Here is a 13,405-nt window from a genome sequence, read left to right as displayed (position 1 = left end):
ACACCTTATAGCAGAGGATGGTTTCGATCCATCGACCTCTGGGTTATGGGCCCAGCACGCTTCCGCTGCGCCACTCTGCTACTGGTGTCGGTAGCCTCTCAGCGTCCTAGACGAAGCTCTGTCCAGTCATTTTTGCACCGCGCCACCTAGTGCCTGCCTTAAAAAAAAAAAAAAAAAGTTGTTACTGTGAAATCTGTTCTTATTGGCTAATTTCTGACACAGCAGGCGCTTCTTATTGGCTTGCAGGCCGGTCTGCGAAAATAAGCCAATGGGCGTTAGCGGCGGCGTAGAGCGGGGGCCAATCGGGCCAGAGTTTGTTGGGACGCTCCGGCCAGCCGCGTCTCTGGTGTCTGCTCCTCCGAGGCGAGGGGCGGTTAGGGTGGCTTCCATTGTTCGGGGCTTAGGGCGCCATGAGGTAAGGGCCGGGGCGGGAAGGCGGCGGGCGGAGCCCAGGGGCCGAGGATTGGGCAGGCCGGGGGCCGGGCGGCGGGCGGACTGGCCTTGACCTGGGGCGACGGCTCCGGGAATCCCGGGGTGTACGTCCCCCGGACGCGCGGTTGGAGCCCGGGCCCTGGGAGCGGGGAGCTCGGCGCGGTGGCGGTGCCTTGGACGCAGCGAAGACCTCCGGGAATGTCTGCCTTCCTAGGGGTGACCGAGGACGAGGGCGCGGCGGGCGCTTCGGGTCCCGAGGAGGCCCAGGAGGCGGGTGAGTGCCGGTCCCCAGTGCCCGCCAGCCAGAGGCACCGCTCGCGGTGAGAGTTGGCTGAGGAGTAACGGGGATCCCTTTTCCTCTTTCAGGTTCCGGCCGTTTGTGCCACATATTCCATTTGATTTCTATCTGGTGAGTAACTAGCTCCTTTTGACCCTCGTTGACCTCGAGTGCCCTGGAACCCCGTGCCTCGCCGCGGGTGCGCGGGGTTCACGGGGAGCTCGGGCCGGCAGGAAGCAGCAGGGTTTCGGGTCGCCTGCAAAGCCCGTGTGCTCACGGGGCTCCTGTGGGCGCTAACAGGACTGTGGTCTCTGCTCTGGATGATGAATGCCCTCTTTGGTGTATCTGTTTCTGTAGCGCAATGAGAACTTAAACGATGGCTGGTCCTTCCAGCAAGTACTCTGGTTTGAGTACCTTAACGAGTAAAAACAAGTATTTTTTGTAAATAGCATGTCGTTTCTTTGTGCCTTAGTGTGAGATGGCTTTCCCCCGGGTCAAGCCAGCGCCTGACGAAACTTCGTTCAGTGAGGCCTTGCTGAAGAGGAATCAGGACCTTGCTCCTAATTCTGCTGAACAGGTCTACTTCTTGGGCTTTCTCCCTGAGATTTCTCTAAAAACCTCCCACCCAGGTTGCTGTTACCAGAGCCTATACTCCGCAGAGGCTCAGCTGATCTCATTTCTCACTGTGGGTACAGGGAGAGTGTCACAAGATTATATCAACAGATTCCATGTGCATTTATGTTTTTATTCAGGGATGCGTCTTTAGGTCAAAAAGTTATGGAAAAATACCCCAACTCTGAGAAGTTGCTTATAATTTTTCACTTTAGGGTATCTTTGTTTCCTGCTGTTTTTCAGGCATCTATCCTTTCTCTGGTGACAAAAATCAACAATGTGATTGACAATTTGATTGTGGCTCCAGGGACATTCGAAGTGGTGAGTTTTAGTGATTTAATCATTGGAAAGGGCAGCCTTAGTGGTGTGGGTAGTGTTTCCTTCGCTCCTCCTGTCTCTTAAGTCTTCAGTTACTTATTCGCCAAAGCCAAGCCTAAGATGGGAAGGAAAGTACAGTGGGATCCCTTTGTGGTGGTGATCTTGGGGACAAGACTTGTATCAGTGTTATCAGCTAGCCGTGTATTAGGCTCTTCATGGGGTAGATTGATTGATCGGTTGATAGATTATTTTAAAGATTTTATTTATCTATCTATCAATCAGAGAGAGAGAGAGAGAGGCAGAGACACAGGCAGAGGGAGAAGCAGGGTCCCTGCAGGGAGCCTGATGTGAGACTGGATCCTAGGACCCTGGGATCTTGCCCTGAGCCACAGGCAGAGGCTAAACCACTGAGCCACCCAGGCATCTCCATGTGGTTATTTTATGATTTGACTTCTGCTACTTCTAAACCTGGGTAATGGGATCCCTGGGTGGCGCAGGGGTTTGGCGCCTGCCTTTGGCCCAGGGCGCGATCCTGGAGACCCGGGATCGAATCCCACATCGGGCTTCCGGTGCATGGAGCCTGCTTCTCCCTCTGCCTATGTCTCTTTCTCTCTCTGTGACTATCATAAATAAATAAACATTTAAAAAAAATAAACCTGGGTAATAATTGTGTTGTAATTGAGTTCTGAGAAGAACTAGGCAGTCCTTTATTAATTTTAAGGTTTTATTACTTATTTGAGAGTAAGCACGTGTGGATTGGGCGGGGGCAAAGGAAGAGGGACAAGCAGAATCCCTGCTGAGCCGGGAGCCTGACTGATCCCAGGACCCCAAGACCACTACTGGAGCCAAAGTCAGACTCAGACATTTAACTGACTGAGCCACCCAGGCCCCTCTAGATAGTCTTTTTCACTTCTGCATCTCCCAATCCCTTTTCCAACAGCAAATTGAAGAAGTGCGACAGGTGGGATCCTATAAAAAAGGAACAATGACTACAGGACACAATGTGGCTGACCTGGTGGTAATCCTAAAGATTCTGCCAACATGTGAGTGCATCTCTTTCTGGCCACAGGAGCAGAAAGTTGAGTTTGAGGCATAGGTGTCTTCAAAGCCCAAATTTCTTGTGAGAAAGGTCATTTTTTAACGTGTGTTGGGGTAATAAGGGACAAGGTCTGGACTGTGTGTCTGAAAGAATGTATGGCTGTTACTAAAGGGTAGTGTTTCTCAATTGGTGATTTTTTTCTTCCATGGACTATTTGGCAGTGTCTAGACACAGTTTGGGCTACTGGCAATAAAGGAATTAGAGATCAGGGATGATGCTAAGCATCCTACAGTGCATAGGACATATTCTGCCCTTCAGCCCTCAAAGAATTATCCAGCCCCAAGTGGCATTTGTGCCATTGATGAGAAACCGTACTATAAAAAATAAGGGTGTGGGTCTAGGAGGTATCCTGTTCCCTGAGTCTTCCAGTTTTTGTGTTCAGGTGCTAGTTTCCCCTGTAAAAGTGTTAATTCTTGCTTACCTTTGCTCCAGCCTTGCCTGTGGGGCAGAAATCAGAATGTGGAGTGGTATAGACATGTATAGAATGTCTAGAAATCATTATAATATTCACGATGTCCTTTTCTCTCAATCTAGTGGAAGCTGTTGCTGCCCTAGGGAACAAAGTTGTGGAAAGCCTGAGAGCACAGGATCCTTCTGAAGGTTTGAGTTTGTTGCTGAACATGTATTTAATGGTCATAGGAGGCAGGTCTGTAACTACAAGGACACTTTTAATAAAGCCAGATCAGGCTAGAAGGAGGAGTGAATGCAGAGTACAGTGTTGGGGAAATTTTTGCCACTGATCTCCAGTGTTTAAGATCCTGTTCATCTCTTTTACTTTTACTTTATATATATATATATATATGTATATATTTTAAAGACTTTATTTACTTGACAGCTCAAGTGCACCCACACATGCATAAGGAGGGAGGGGGAGGGGCAGAGGGTCAGGGAGAAGTAGGCTCCCTGCTCAGCAGGGAGCCCGATGCTGGGCTGGATCCCAGGACTCTGGAATCCTGCCCTGAACTGAAGGCAGATGCTTAACTAGCTGAGCCACCCAGGCACCCCTAGTTTTTTTTTTTTTTTTTTTTTTTTAAGATTTTATCTATTTAGAGCAGGAGGAGGAACAGAGGGACAAGCTGATTAAGTGCTGAGTGGAGAGCCAGATGCAGGCCTCCATCCCACAACTCTGAGATCATGACCTGAGCTAAAATTAAGAGTAAGATGTGGGATCCCTGGGTGGCGCAGCGGTTTGGTGCTGCCTTTGGCCCAGGGCGCGATCCTGGAGATCTGGGATTGAATCCCACGTCGGGCTCCCAGTGCATGGAGCCTGCTTCTCCCTCTGCCTGTGTCTCTGCCTCTCTCTCTCTCTGTGTGCCTATCATAAACAAATTAAAAAAAAAGAGTAAGACACGTAACCTGATCCGCCCAGGCGCTCCTGCTTTTTATGTTTTTTATTACTTTATTAAAATATTTAGGGCAGCCCCAGTGGCCCAGTGGTTTGGCGCTACCTTCAGGCCAGGGACTGATTCTGGAGACCCGGGATCGAGTCCCGCTTGGGTCTCCCTGCATGGAGCCTGCTTCTCCCTCTGCCTGTGTCTGCTTCTCTGTCTCAGGGTCTGTCATGAATAAATAAAATCTTTAAAAAAATAAATAAAATATTTATTCATGAGAGAGACAGATAGAGAAGCAGGCTCCATGCAGGGAGCCCGATGTGGGACTCAATCCTGAGACTTCAGGATCACGACCTGAGCCAAAGGCAGACACTCAACCACGGAGTCACCTAGGTGCCCTTTTTTTTTTTTTTTTTTAAGTTTATTTAAGTAAGTTTTACACCCAACATGGGGTTTGAACTAATACTCTAAAGATCAAGATTCTCATGTTCTAGTAATTGAGCCAGCCAGGTCCCCCATCTCTGTTACTTTAAAAATTGTATTCTGAATCCTCATTCTGGACTCTTGCAATTTTTTTTTTAATGTTTTAATTTATTTTATTTGAGAGTTCCTTCACAGGGAAGAAGGAGCAGAGGGGGAGGGAGAGGGACAAGCAGACTCTGCCACACACGGGGCTTAATTAATCTCATGACAGATCAGGACCTGAGCCAAAACCAAGAGCCAACAGCCCAGTAGACTGTCCCCCAGGTGTCCCTGAACTCTTGCTGTTTTTTAAAAACCTATCTGTTCCCTTATTCCCACTGTAGATTTATCTCTGGTCGTGTAAAGGAAATAGGAAAGTTATAGTCTTTTACTTTCTTTCAGTTTTAACCATGCTGACCAATGAAACTGGCTTTGAGATCAGTTCTTCTGATGCTACAGTGAAGATTCTCATTACAACAGTGCCACCCAATCTCCGAAAACTGGACCCAGAACTCCATTGTTAGTTCTTTTTTTTTCCGTTGCTGGGATAGTTGGGAAATTCAAAACATGGTACATAAGATTGCATTTGAGTTTACTTATTAGCTTGTTGCTATTCCATGTGAAACCTTCTGGACCTAGATTGATCCCCAGACTTTCCCTCTGGAATTTGGAGACCGTTTTACCAGGTTGTTAGTGAAACTGTCAAATGGGATAGCCAAGAAAGCAACTGGAGTGCAGGACTTAAGGATTGAAGAAATATTTATGGAGGGTGTAGGCTCTCTGGGAAAGTGGTAGATCTTGCATGCTTATAAATTTGGTTTGGGGGAGGAATAGTGTGATTTTTGGACAAGTGATTCGCTAATCTGAGAAATATGGGGTGGTTTAAGAAGTTAGGAAGTTAACCTGTCTCCTTCCAAGATTTTGAACTATGCTAATGGGGTCGAAATGTTCACTTAATAACAGGAGTGTTTCATCGTAGCTTATTGTATTTGTCTTATAGTGGATATCAAGGTGTTGCAGAGTGCCTTAGCAGCCATCAGACATGCCCGCTGGTTTGAGGAAAATGCTTCTCAGTCCACGTGAGTCCTTATTTGAGTTAAAATAATCTAATCCTTCTAATTGTATTAGTAATAAGTGGTAGCAAGATCTCCCATACTACCTCTCTCAGAACTTTTTTGGCTATAATTTCTTTTTTTTTCTTTTTTTTTTTTTTAAACTTTAAACAAATTTAGACTGAGAGAAACAGAATGTATAGTTTTGGAAGTAGCATTAGCTCTGTACCTCAGGGGTGGAAATACATGATCTTACTACTTTTAATGCCTCGGTCCCTCTTATCTTCAGAGTTAAAGTTCTCATTAGACTGCTGAAGGACCTGAGGATTCGTTTTCCTGGCTTTGAGCCACTCACACCCTGGATCCTTGACCTACTCGTAAGTTAACAAGGGCAGTTGGGAGTTTCTGATCATCCCTCTTTAACAGTAGTTATTCTGAAACCTATCAGGGTCTGAAATTTGGTGAATCTGAAAATAAATTTTCGTGGTGGACAAGTAATCCAGTAAATACTCAAATGTTTAGTAATTACTGTTGGGTTTTTGGAATATTCAGTTGAAGGAGTAATTGATGCCACTATGCCTTTTCATTACTGATGTCATTTTAATAATGTGATAATGGAAGGAAGTTACTGAAGGAGCAACCATTTCATAATTGCTTCTAAACATTGTAGCTAGGCCGTAGTAACCAGTTTTCTCTGTGATGATTTGGGGTCTCAGTTTGCTTGGCTAGATTTGTCCTGTTTATAGGACACCAACCAGATTGTTTATTTTTCAGGGGCACTATGCTGTGATGAACAATCCCACCAGACAGCCTTTGGCCCTAAATGTGGCATACAGGTAAAACATGCTGTTTTGGGTCTGGGGCTGGATATATGTGGTCTTGTCTGTTCTTTCAATGTTCTTGTGTTTCAGGCGTTGCTTACAGATTCTGGCTGCAGGACTGTTCTTGCCAGGGTCAGTGGGAATCACTGACCCCTGTGAAAGTGGCAACTTTAGAGTACACACAGTCATGACTCTGGAACAACAGGTATTTGGACGGCTCAGATACAGTCTGTTGTGACCCACTTTTGAATCTCCAGGTCAGAATGCAAAGGGAATGTCTTTAGGGGTCCGGATTTGGGGGTTCTCAGACTTTGGTCTTGAAATTAAAGTTGTCTTCATCTTTATTTTCATGAGAATGTTATTTTGATTCACCTTGTTTATCCTCACTTGGTTCTCCTTCAGGACATGGTGTGCTATACAGCTCAGACTCTGGTCCGTATCCTCTCACATGGTGGTTTTCGGAAGATTCTTGGCCAGGAGGGTGATGCCAGCTGTGAGTGATCACTGCATCAAGGGTTGTTAATGCTACTCTGTGGTCTGTAAAGCAGCATTGCACTACTCAGATAGTCTTGGTATTTCCACTGTGTAGATCACTAATTGTATGCTGGGCTACTTGGCCTGAAATCACTTTTTCTTTTCTAGATCTTGCTTCTGAAATATCTACCTGGGATGGAGTGATAGTGACACCTTCAGAAAAAGCTTATGAGAAGCCACCAGAGAAGAAGGAAGGAGAAGAAGAGGAGGAGAATACGGAAGAACCACCTCAAGGAGAGGAAGAGGAAAGCATGGAGACTCAAGAGTGACCTTCCTTTCTCTTCACCCCCTTTCTTGTCCAAGGGGAAGACTGCAGCCTAAGTTAACTGCTCCTGGCTTTAATAAGGGGGCATTTCTGAGGGATAGAGGAGACAGGAAGTGTCATTCCACTGGGTTCTGATTGGCTCAGTAGCCAGAAGTCTTCCATTTATGACATATGCCATCCATGTATAGTGAAACAATACCAGCCTTTCTCCTAAGACTTCAGAAAACCCAGTTCTTGAAAACCTCTCCAACCAGTACTTTGTTGTTGAAATGTTGTGAACTGTTAAGTGTCTGGAATTTTTTTTTTTCTAAGAAAAATGATTAAAATACTTCCTAGTAGGGCTCTTGGGTCTTGTTTTTCCTTGGCATCTGGCAACCTTTTTTTTTTTTTGCTTTCCATAGTCTTCAGTGAAAAGGATACTTGAGTCTTTTCATCGTAAACGCTAGATCACAATTTAAAGCTTTATTAGAATTAATGCACGAAGACTCTTGGAACCTTTCCATATACCAGAGTAAAGTAAGAACACTGTTTAAGAATTTATTTAATTAAATGGTTCTAGAAATACTGCCACTATATTCAAGCCAAGTGCAATCAATACGAGGGTAGGCAGAAGTCATTCCCATGACTTTGCCTGCCCTCTTCTCCAAATCCTCTATAAATAAAGGAAAACTAGTCAGAGAACATGCAACCCAGGAAGCGCCTCATTAACGAGGGCTGAAGGCAGAGGAGTTGGACTTTGAATGTGTAGAGGCATCGCTTTTCGGCCTTTTGGCTAAGATCAAGTGAATGTGTAGAAGCCTCAGCTCACTCTTGGAAGAAAGAGCCATAATCCTTTGGGATCTTGAGTCCCGCTCTACACGGGTAAGATATAAATGCTTCCAACACCCGCCGGGGCTGCCTTCTCCATGTCCTGAGGTCTGCGGGCGCCCCGGAGGACACAGGGCAGGCCAGAGGGCAGCTCGGGTTCCCTCTTCCTGCCGGTTACTTGCTTGGGGAGCCAGGGGGGTAAAGTCCTGAATCCAGCATGGCCCTCCTGCGGGCTGTTTCTTTGGCAACGCTGTGGTTTAGCCGCCTCAGCCGTTCCTAGGAGACAAGATGTGGGACGCTGACTGCTCCGTGGAAGACCTGGCGCTCCCTGTGCCCCCAGGCTCGCTCCATCCAGGACGCGAGCCAATACGAGGGAGCAGGGGGCTGCTCGGGCCAGCCCTCGCAGGCCGCTCCCTCTGCTTTCGCAGCTCGGGGAGACGATTTACCTGCGCGTTCTGCAGAATATTGTTGACCAGGACGACTCGCCGCCGCGCGTTCAGCAGCTTCTTCACGTAGGGGTCGAGGTCTAGGGCCACTTTCTGGTCCTCGTTGATTCGGCACAGCTCTGGGGTGGAAGGAGGGAGCCGCTGACACCGGATGGAGGCCCCGCGGTCACCTCAGCCCAAGGCCCCGAGGGTGCGGGGCGCTTACTCACCAGTGGCTAGGTTGTCGATCTGTTCCCGGAGCTCCACCTGGCTCTCTCTGCGAAGAGGGACGAGGCCCACACTGGAAAGCCCACTCCCTAGGGTTTCCCCTAGCGCCGGAAGACGCCGCCACCACGCGCGCCTTCCCGCCAGCCCCACCGCCCCTTCCGACGCAGGCCCCGCCGCTTCCGGGCCACCCCGCCCCCGCCCCCGGACAACCCGCGGAGCGGCCCCGCCCCGCCCCTCCGTCTCGGACCTGACGGCGTGGACGTGAGAGTCCAGCTGCTGCACGGCCGGTCGCAGGAACTCGAGGAGCCCCTCGGCGAAGAGGTCACGGCCTGCGGGACCCGCCACAGGGGTCCCTGCCCCAGACACTGCGGCGGAACCAGCCGCCGCCATCACGAGCAGCCCTTCCGCCGGGAACTGCCGCGCGGGCCGCCGGGAACTGGAGTTGCGCTGAAGTGCGCCGCCGGGGGGCGCCGGGGAGCTGCCGGCGGGACGTGGCCTGGGGACTTCCGGGAAACCGCGCCTCCGCGGGCGGGGCCGGGGTCCGGGTCCTCCAGATCTGGGTTTAAAAAAAAAAAAAAAAGCTGGGTTTGAAGCTTAGAAAAAAGAGCATTCTGACACCTCACTGATGTAAAGTTTATATTTATAGCAAAAGACCCAGAGAAAGGGATCCCTGGGTGGCGCAGCGGTTTAGCGCCTGCCTTTGGCCCAGGGCGCGATCCTGGAGACCCGGGATCGAATCCCACGTCGGGCTCCCGGTGCATGGAGCCTGCTTCTCCCTCTGCCTGTGTCTCTGCCTCTCTCTCTCTCTCTCTCTCTCTCTGTGACTGTCATAAAAAAAAAAATAATAATAAAAAATAAGTGTTTATCGAATTCCAGGCATCAGGGCACAAAGTCTTTGGTGTAGAAGCCTTCCCTCCCTGCTGGTTACAGAGTTAGAACCGTGGCCTTCAGTTCTTGGCTTGCCCATAGAGGCCATAGGAGATTTTAGGTTGACCTGCCCCCTCTTTGCGGGCCATGGGTCAGGATAGGTCCTGAGGACCATGCACAGGGAGAAGCTGCATTGGCACGGGGTACAGCCACACCATGCCCTTTGTCCAGAGCCTGGGTGGGGCAGTGGGATGGGTGGTCAGGGTTTTCAGAGGGTCCTGATTGGGGGAGGGGCCCTAGAGTCAGGTCCTAATGATGGGGGAACACAGGGGTAGCTGAGGACAAGGCACAAGCCTGGGGCAGCACATTGACAAGTCCTTGAAACAGGCAAAGGGACATTCCTCTACGGACTCCACTGCCTCAATGTTCATACTTTGCTGAGGGCAAAAGGCAATCTTAGCCGGACCCCCAGGAGGCTGGAAGTCTACCTTAACATATAAAAATTCCTCAGCAATTTCCTTTATCTCTACCCCCCAAGATACATGTTGGCAGTCATCCGCCAAGCACATGGCCCACCCATATCCATCTGAAGGGTCTCATGACTCAGGGTTTATCAGACGGTAATAACCTTTCCCCAACCACAGCTAGCCCCCTCAAGGTCCTGGAAACCTTGCTCCCAAGATTCCTCAGAGAGTACGCTATCGCCAAACCCCTCCAACTCCCAGGTATATAATCAGCCACCCCTCACATCCCCGGGGCAGCAGCTCTTCCTGCCCGCGGGTCCCATCCCAGGGCTTTAATAAAACCACCATTTTGCACCAAAGATGTCTCAAGAATTCTTTCTTGGTCGTTGGCTCCAGGCCTCACTTATATTCCAAAACTTCATCACAGATAGGGGACAGGAATTTGCTCATCCACCCTGCTTTCTGGGAGATCAGAATTTGGTTGAGGGAACCCTATGATGCTTCAATGGCAGAGAGGAAGGAAGGATCAGCACAGGGATGGGGTGGAAATGGGGAGAGCTGGCAGAAGGCCTTCTGGAGAGCAGCTGCCCCCACAAACCCCATATCTGGGCTCACCAGTCAGACTGCAGGATTCCTGCTTACAAATAAGGGGTCATGGGGATCCCTGGGTGGCGCAGCGGTTTGGCGCCTGCCTTTGGCCCAGGGCGTGATCCTGGAGACCCGGGATCGAATCCCGCATTGGGCTCCCGGTGCATGGAGCCTGCTTCTCCCTCTGCCTATGTCTCTGCCTCTCTCTCTCTCTCTCTGTGACTATCATAAATAAATAAAAATTAAAATAAAAAAAAAAAACAAAAAAAAACAAAACAAATAAGGGGTCAGAAGCTGAGGTGGAGTCCTGCCTGGCCCTGGCAGCGCTGAGGAGTGTGGGAAGGCTGCAGAGGCCTGGCCTGTTATCTCTTCAGGTTCCTTGAATCTCCTCTCTCTGGTTGCTAACCTGGCTTTCTCCAGAAATGAAATTCCTTTAGAGGATGTGCTTTCAGTTTGTTAAAGAGCAAAATTTCAACTTAACGAATCTGGAGATCTAATTGGCTTTTTAAAGCAGGTCATGAATCAGGCAGGAGAGGGCAACTCTGGAGAGCCATACAGACTGGAAGGGTTTTGTAGGGGGGAGGGTGGGGTAAAGAGTTATCAGCAAAAGAAACAGAAGGATTGCTCCAGGCTAGGTCCCCTTCCCTTGGGGGGTAAAAGCAGAGGGGTCTGCAGATGACCTCACCTTCTTGGGCATGGGGTAGGGGTGTGGGGGGTGGCGGGCTCCTGACAGGTGCTGACCAGGATAATCACGACTGACCAGTTAAGACTGAGTTTCTGGGGGAGGGAAACTGCCATTTGGTCAGGTATAAAGTCCAGGTCTGGTGACAACCTAAGTGACTCCTTTGGAACATGTGCATTAAACAGGTTTAAGCAGAATTTAAGAGGTAAAATGCAAAGGAGAAAGCTTTAGGGCATTTTGGAAGAACTCATTTCGCCCAAGACGTCCAGGTAGCTTTTCCACTGTGTGCACATCTTATTCCAAGGTCTTTTGGGATCTGAGAACTCAGTCCTGGCCCTACCTCACCTGAGACAGCACCGGATCCCCCAGGTTAAGTGAGTCCCACACGATGGCTGTCCCCCTTCAGATACCAGTCACAGGCAAGCCCAGCCTGTCACCTGTGCTTCTGGCTGATCAGCTGTAGCCTGGAGGTCCCCAGAGCCCCTGCCTTGGGCTCAGTTATTTTGCTGCAGTGGCTTATGGGTCACAGAGAAGCATTTTCCTTACTGGAGCGCCGGTTTATTATAAAAGGATCTAACTCCAATGCAGAGGGGTACACGTGTGGGAAGGGGCACAGAGCTCCCACGCCCTCCGGGGGGACCACTCTCCCCACATCTCCGTGCTCACCAACAGGATGCCCTCAGAACCCTGTCTTCTGGGTTTTTATGGAGGGTTCATTCCAGAGGCATGATTGATTAAGTCACTGGCCACTGGTGATGGACTGGACCTCCAGCCCATCTCTTGTCTTGGAGGTCTGGGTTGGGGGGGCTCCAATCACAGGTTGGTTCCCCTGGCAAGCAGCCTCCATCCTTAGGCTACCTAGGGGCTTTTGGAGCCACCTCCTTAGCATAACAAAAGACACCTTTAGAGCTCTTATCACAGGAAATTCCATGGGTTTTAGGAGCTCTGTGCCAGGAAGGGGATGAGGACCAAATACACGTTTCTTATTATAAACCACAAGATCACACCACAGATAGGTATAAATATTTAGCTGATAACCATCTTACACTAAAGGGCAAAGAAATCCAATAAATCAAGCCTTAAATAGAGAATCAAGTGAATACTTTAAAGAGGTTTCCTGGGGCCTCCTGGCCAGCCTGCCCGACACAGTTAGAGGACCATGACCGAGGACTGTTACCGCTATCACAGGCCCCATGGCCGTCTTGGCCTCTGTCTCCACCCTCAGGTCCCCCTATCCTGCTGTCCTTTGCCCCTGGGCCATGTGGTCAGTCAGGACCCTCACTGATCAGAGTGCAGGGCAGGCCAGAGAGCCCACTCCCACAGTAGAGGGCAGCCAGTGGCAGCTCAACACCTGTCCCACACACCAGGAGCCTGGAGATGGTATCTGGAGGTCCTGGGTCAGAACTCAAGACCCTGTCAACTGCGTCTGTGTTTGTGGGGAGTGAATCCTTAAGAGGTCCCCAGAGCCCAGAGAAATGGAGGATGGGGCCCCCTTGCCCCTCCCACATTGCCTGGGAAACTGGGGGAAGGGCATTTAGGCTTCAGAGGGCTGGACAGGACAGCTCGTAGGAAGAGGAGAGGGGACAGAGGCCAGGCCCTTGTCCCAGGTCCCAGCTTCTTGGGCCTGGCTTATGGTGCTGGTCTGGGCATAGCCCTGCTGTCAGGGCTTAGTAACGAGACCTCAGGAAATCCCTGAGAGGGGAGGGAGATGCGGGGGCCTGATCCTCAGCCAACTGCTCTTACCTGGAGGCCTGGCACCTTCTAGGGTATGAGGCCGTAGGAGGGGGAAGCAGTGGTGGAGGCTCGACTGGACCGTGGGCAGCAGTGCTGCCATTGGTTCCAGATCAGACATCATGGGGTCACCATGGGGACAGGCAGCTTGCTTGGGCTGCTCCAACTGCCTCTTTGTGTCTGACCGATGCCCAGATGTCCCTGCGGAAACCGTTGAGGGTGTGGGCTTCTCCACAGCCACATTGCACTGAGCAGGTTCAAGCCCGCTCCAGTGGTCACACCAACCCGACAGCCACAGGGTCTCCCAGCATCATGTGTATGTACATCATCCCACGAGCTTCCTTGAAAATTTGCAGACTCCCCATTACCCAAAGCATGAAGCCCAAGCTCTTTAGCAGACAGGTGGGCTC

The 13,405-nt window shown here is 50.0% G+C and overlaps 2 protein-coding genes and 1 non-coding gene across 3 annotated transcripts; 1 reads left to right on the top strand and 2 right to left on the bottom strand.

Annotated features, from left to right (window-relative positions):
- Positions 1-8: 8 nt before the first annotated feature.
- TRNAM-CAU (transfer RNA methionine (anticodon CAU)) lies at positions 9-80 on the bottom strand. The gene has a single exon. It is a non-coding gene; the product is annotated as a tRNA-Met (tRNA).
- A 181-nt stretch (positions 81-261) lies between these two features.
- ILF2 (interleukin enhancer binding factor 2) lies at positions 262-7,543 on the top strand. The gene is made up of 14 exons (XM_077900731.1): positions 262-415; positions 647-706; positions 799-841; positions 1,182-1,286; positions 1,565-1,642; positions 2,580-2,682; positions 3,273-3,338; positions 4,934-5,050; positions 5,532-5,610; positions 5,873-5,960; positions 6,358-6,419; positions 6,495-6,609; positions 6,807-6,897; positions 7,047-7,543. The coding sequence occupies exons 1-14, from the start codon at positions 411-413 to the stop codon at positions 7,205-7,207; spliced, it is 1,173 nt and encodes a 390-aa protein (XP_077756857.1). The 5' UTR covers positions 262-410; the 3' UTR covers positions 7,208-7,543.
- A 107-nt stretch (positions 7,544-7,650) lies between these two features.
- Positions 7,651-9,097, bottom strand: SNAPIN (SNAP associated protein). Its single transcript, XM_077900732.1, has 4 exons — positions 8,911-9,097; positions 8,666-8,712; positions 8,457-8,575; positions 7,651-8,286 (listed from the first exon to the last, which is right to left on the bottom strand). Exons 1-4 carry the CDS (start codon positions 9,051-9,053, stop codon positions 8,185-8,187), a joined length of 411 nt encoding a protein of 136 aa, XP_077756858.1. The 5' UTR covers positions 9,054-9,097; the 3' UTR covers positions 7,651-8,184.
- Between the last annotated feature and the right edge of the window lie 4,308 nt (positions 9,098-13,405).

The sequence above is a fragment of the Canis aureus genome, chromosome 6, assembly GCF_053574225.1.
Source record: "Canis aureus isolate CA01 chromosome 6, VMU_Caureus_v.1.0, whole genome shotgun sequence".
In the NCBI taxonomy this organism is placed as follows: Eukaryota; Metazoa; Chordata; class Mammalia; order Carnivora; family Canidae; genus Canis; species Canis aureus.
This window is presented reverse-complemented; position numbering and strand designations above follow the sequence as displayed.

Excerpts from the sequence above, each read along its gene's own strand:
- ILF2 (XM_077900731.1), top strand. Across the intron at positions 5,611-5,872 it reads GAAAATGCTTCTCAGTCCAC|AGTTAAAGTTCTCATTAGAC; the intron begins GTGAGTCCTTAT and ends TCTTATCTTCAG. Across the intron at positions 6,610-6,806 it reads TCATGACTCTGGAACAACAG|GACATGGTGTGCTATACAGC; the intron begins GTATTTGGACGG and ends GTTCTCCTTCAG.
- SNAPIN (XM_077900732.1), bottom strand. The coding sequence starts at position 9,053 with ATGGCGGCGGCTGGTTCCGCCGCAGTGTCTGGGGCAGGGACCCCTGTG. Across the intron at positions 8,576-8,665 it reads GATCGACAACCTAGCCACTG|AGCTGTGCCGAATCAACGAG; the intron begins GTGAGTAAGCGC and ends CTTCCACCCCAG. Across the intron at positions 8,287-8,456 it reads ATATTCTGCAGAACGCGCAG|GAACGGCTGAGGCGGCTAAA; the intron begins GTAAATCGTCTC and ends CTTGTCTCCTAG.